The sequence below is a fragment of the Clupea harengus genome, chromosome 17, assembly GCF_900700415.2.
Source record: "Clupea harengus chromosome 17, Ch_v2.0.2, whole genome shotgun sequence".
Taxonomy (NCBI): Eukaryota; Metazoa; Chordata; class Actinopteri; order Clupeiformes; family Clupeidae; genus Clupea; species Clupea harengus.
The window spans coordinates 17130708-17135707 of NC_045168.1; the positions used below are offsets into that span (position 1 = coordinate 17130708).

A 5000-nucleotide genomic window follows, 5' to 3' on the forward strand; every position below is an offset into this window, starting at 1 on the left:
GTGTGAGGGTGTTTGTGTGTGTGTGTGTGTGTGAGTGCGTGTGTCTGTGTGTGTGTGAGGGTGTGTGTGTGTGTGTGTGTGGTGTGTGTGTGTGTGTGTGTGTGTGTGTGTGTGTGTGTGCTTACACTGTATGGAGAGGTAGGCCGAGGCGGATGGAGAGATGCCCAGGCTGTTGCTCGGGCTGCAGGTGTATTTCCCAGCATCCTCTGGCTTCACACGGAAGATGATAAGAGTCCCATCAATCAGGATACGCACCCGGAGCTTTAGATCACTGCAGAGAGACGGAGAACAGAGAGGAGACGAGGAGAGGAGAGGAGGAGATGAGAGGAGGAGATGAGAGGAGAGGAGAGGAGACGGAGAACAGAGAGGAGACGAGGAGAGGAGAGGAGGAGATGAGATGAGAGGAGACGGAGAACAGAGAGGAGACGAGGAGAGGAGAGGAGGAGAGGAGAGGAGGAGATGAGAGGAGAGGAGAGGAGACGGAGAACAGAGAGGAGACGAGGAGAGGAGAGGAGGAGATGAGATGAGAGGAGACGGAGAACAGAGAGGAGACGAGGAGAGGAGAGGAGGAGAGGAGAGGAGGAGATGAGAGGAGAGGAGAACGGAGAACAGAGAGGAGACGAGGAGAGGAGAGGAGGAGATGAGATGAGAGGAGACGAGGAGATGAGATGAGATGAGAGGAGAGGAGAGGAGAGGAGGAGATGAGAGAAGAGGAGAGGAAGAGATGAGAGAAGAGGAGAGGAGGAGATGAGAGGAAGAGAGGAGAGGAGGAGAGGAGAGGAGAGGAGGAGGGGAGGAGAGGAGAGGAGGAGAGGAGAGAGGAGAGGAGGAGATGAGAGGAGAGGAGACGGAGAACAGAGAGGAGACGAGGAGAGGAGAGGAGGAGATGAGATGAGAGGAGACGAGGAGATGAGAGGAGACGAGGAGAGGAGGAGATGAGAGGAGAGGAGAGGAGGAGATGAGAGAAGGAGATGAGAGGAGAGGAGGAGAGGAGGAGATGAGAGGAGAGGAGAAGAGATGAGATGAGAGGAGAGGAGAGGAGAGGAGAGGAGGAGATGAGAGAAGAGGAGAGGAGGAGATGAGAGGAAGAGAGGAGAGGAGGAGATGAGAGGAAGAGAGGAGAGGAGGAGAGGAGAGGAGAGGAGGAGAGGAGGAGAGAGGAGGAGATGAGAGAAGAGGAGAGGAGGAGATGAGAGGAGGAGAGGAGGAGAGGAGAGGAGAGGAGGAGAGAAGGAGATGAGAGGAGAGGAGAGGAGAGGAGGAGATGAGAGGAGAGGAGACGAGGAGATGAGAGGAGAGGAGGAGATGAGAGGAAGAGAGGAGAGGAGGAGAGGAGAGGAGATGAGAGGAGACGAGGAGAGGAGATGAGAGGAGAGGAGAGGAGAGGAGAGAGAGAGAGAGAGAAATGTTCCTCCTTAATAAGCCTTTTGCTCTTTGAAAGAGTGATTTTGTCAATCAAGCTGTACTCTGACAAATTAAACAAGCTCTTTATCTCAGCCTGCACATTAATGCAAACATTAACATGTCTCAGTGCAAGTTTACAGTAGCATTACCCCATCCAGTGCTATCTTACAGTAGCTTTACCCCATCCAGTGCTATCTTACAGTAGCTTTACCCCATCCAGTGCTATCTTACAGTAGCTTTACCTCATCCAGTGCTATCTTACAGTAGCTTTACCTCATCCAGTGCTAGTTTACAGTAGCTTTACCCCATCCAGTGCTATCTTACAGTAGCTTTACCTCATCCAGTGCTATCTTACAGTAGCATTACCTCATCCAGTGCTATGTTACAGTAGCATTATCTCATCCAATGCTAGTTTACAGTAGCTTTCACAAGTGAGCACCGCATACTACTGCCTCCCACTACAGAGTGCGCTACCACGGTAACAAGAGCAAAGCCCGCTGCAGTCACCCAGGTGACAGGGCTTTCAGTGCATCTGATATTTATATCCAAATCACTTTACAGCATAGACTGGCCATTCCAATCAGTGTGTCTGCTGTGCTGTGCTGTGCTGTGCTGTGTTGTGCTGTGTTCCTAGAGGTCAGGCCCTTGACCTTGGTGTGTGTGTGTGTGTGCTGTGCTGTGCTCCTATCAGGGTTTCCATATTTGGGCAAAGCTGATGTTGCTTTCAGAGACAGAGGTGAGATCTATGCGGCATAACCACTGTGGTAAATGTGTGTGTGTGTGTGTTTGTGTGCACACGCATGCGTACATGTGTGTGTGTGAATGTATGGTGGAGTGTGTGCGTCATAGCACATATGCTATTGAAACTAAATTGACCGTCAGCAAAACCTGGTCTGTTTGTCACACACATGCACATCCTGAAAGCACAGCGTGCTTATGTGTGTATGTCCATCTGTGTGTGTGTGTGTGTGTGTGTGTGTGTGTGTGCGTGTGTGTGTGTGTGTGTGTGTGTGTGTGTGTTTGTGTGTGTGTGGGAGGCACTCCTCCCCTCTCTGGCTTGTGTCTCTCTCCCTGTTCACATGTGTGTATCTGTATCTCTGTGTGTGTGTGTACGGCACTGATCCTCTCTCTGGCTTATGTCTCTCTCCCTATGTGTGTGAGTGTGTGTGTGTGTGTGTGTGTGTGTGCTTGTGTGTGTGTCTGGCTTGTGTCTCTCTCCCTCTGTGTGTGTGTGTGTGTGTGTGTGTGTGTGTGTGTGTGTGTGTGCGTGTGTCTGGCTTGTGTTTCTCTCCCTGTGTGTGTGTGTGTGTGTGTGTGTGTGTGTGTGGGTGTGTGTCTGGCTCGTGTCTCTGTGTGTGTGTGTGTGTGTGTGTGTGTGTGTGTCTGGCTCGTGTCTCTCTCCGTGTGTGTGTGTGTGTGTGTGTGTGTGTGTGTGTCTGGCTCGTGTCTCTCTCCGTGTGTGTGTGTGTGTGTGTATGTGTGTGTGTCTGGCTCGTGTCTTTCTGTGTGTGTGTGTGTGTGTGTGTGTGTGTGTGTGTGTGTCTGGCTCGTGTCTCTCTCCCTGTGTGTGGCCAGACATCTCCAGCTTTGCCACCCCAGGACACTTCCCCTCTGAAGCCCATTCACGGTGCTGACAGTGACGCAGTGAAAGGAACCAAAGTCATGAGATCAAGGGAACCCCAAAACTCAACCAGGGAGGAAGAGCTCTTTTCACGGCCTCCTGGAGCCGCACTGAGGGGACCCCTCCTGGAGCCGCGCTTGGGCATTCACACTGAGATGACCCCTCCTGGAGCAGAGGGACACTAGCAGAATGCCTCAGTGGCACAGACACTAAACTTATTCATGCATTTGGGAGAAGGTGTTAGACACGTCTTAGTCTTTACTGAGACAGTGACAGGGACCGGGACGGGGGGACGGGGGGGTGCAGCCTGAACCTCCTCTTTCAGAGCAGAGTTGGTCTGTCTCTGTCTCTCCTGTGATTTCTGCTAGCTTGCTAACCATGCCCCTCAGGCAGTTAACGAGTGCTAGCTTGCTAACCATGCCCCTCTGGCAGTTAGAGAGTGCTAGCCTGCTAACCATGCCCCTCAGGCAGTTAGAGAGTGCTAGCTTGCTAACCATACCCTCAGACAGTTAGAGAGTGCTAGCCTGCTAGCCTGCTAACCATGCCCCTCTGGCAGTTAGAGAGTGCTAGCCTGCTAACCATGCCCCTCAGGCAGTTAGAGAGTGCTAGCCTGCTAGCTTGCTAACCATGCCCCTCAGGCAGTTAGAGAGTGCCACAGATCAACTAGGTAATGAAACCACTAGATAAAGGCACAGAAAGGTCAAAGGTCAGCTGATGAGAAATGTGTATTGTGTGTGTAGGTGTGTATTGTGTGTGTAGGTGTGTATTGTGTGTGGGCTCTGGTGTCTTTTCTTCTTAAAGTAGACTTTATCCTCCTCCCACAACCGGGTGTAGCTCAGAGATCTATATCTATTATTATTATTATATATATATATTGTGTGTGTGTGTGTGTGTGTGGGCTCTGGTCTGTGCGTAGGTGTGTGTTGTGTGTGGGCTCTGGTGTGATTGTGAGTTTGATCATAACTTTTCTTCTTAGACTTTATCCGTCTCCCACAACCGGGTGTAGGTCAGAGATCTACGTATATCTATTATATATACAGTATATTGTGTGTGTGTGTGTGTGTGTGTGTGTGTGTGTGTGTGTGTGTGTGTGTGTGTGTGTGTGTTTCAAGTTTCAAGTCTTTTATTGTCAGATGCACAGAACAACACAGAGTCAGACTGGGCACTTAAATTCTTAAGACATGACACCGCACAACAACCTAACATAACATAACATAATATAACATAACATAACATATAAGCACTCTGAACATAAACATATAATAAACCTACTAAATATACAAAATAAATATACAATACAATATGCTAAACATATAATACACATCTGTGTGTGTGTATGTGTGTATGTGTGTGTGTGTGTGCGTGTGGGCTCTTACTTCTTGAAGTAGACGTTATCCTCCTCCCAAAACCAGGTGTAGGTCAGGTTGCCAGGATACGCCTCGGCTTGGCATGTGAACATGGCATTCTGGGAAATGTTAACAGTGACGTTTTCAGGAGGTGACACAATATATGGAGGTCCTGGAAGACAACACACAGACAAACCAGCAGAAATAAATAACATTATGGAAGACATGAAACACACACTAACACACACTAACATCACACACACTAGCCTTTAAACACTAACACACACTAACACACACTAACCTTTAAACACTAACACACACTAACATCACACACACTAACACACTAACACACACTACCATCACACACACTAACATCACACACACTAGCCTTTAAACACTAACATCACACACACTAACATCACACACACTACCATCACACACACAGCCTTTAAACACTAACACACACTAACATCACACACACTAACACACACTAACATCACACACACTGACACACACTAACATCACACACATAGCCTTTAAACACTAACACACACTAACATCACACACACTAACATCACACACACTAGCCTTTAAACACTAACACACACTAACATCACACACACATAGAC

General features: G+C 48.9%; 1 protein-coding gene across 1 annotated transcript in view; it reads right to left on the bottom strand.

Moving 5' to 3' along the window:
* The window catches only part of igsf9ba (immunoglobulin superfamily, member 9Ba), a 46466-nt gene that overhangs the window by 23249 nt on the left and 18217 nt on the right, over positions 1 to 5000 (bottom strand). Inside the window, exons 5-6 of the mRNA XM_042710331.1 lie at positions 4402 to 4543; positions 126 to 271 (exon numbers count right to left, since the gene is read on the bottom strand). Of these exons, the coding sequence (XP_042566265.1) occupies positions 126 to 271; positions 4402 to 4543 (288 nt within the window). The remainder of the gene's footprint in view (positions 1 to 125; positions 272 to 4401; positions 4544 to 5000) is intronic.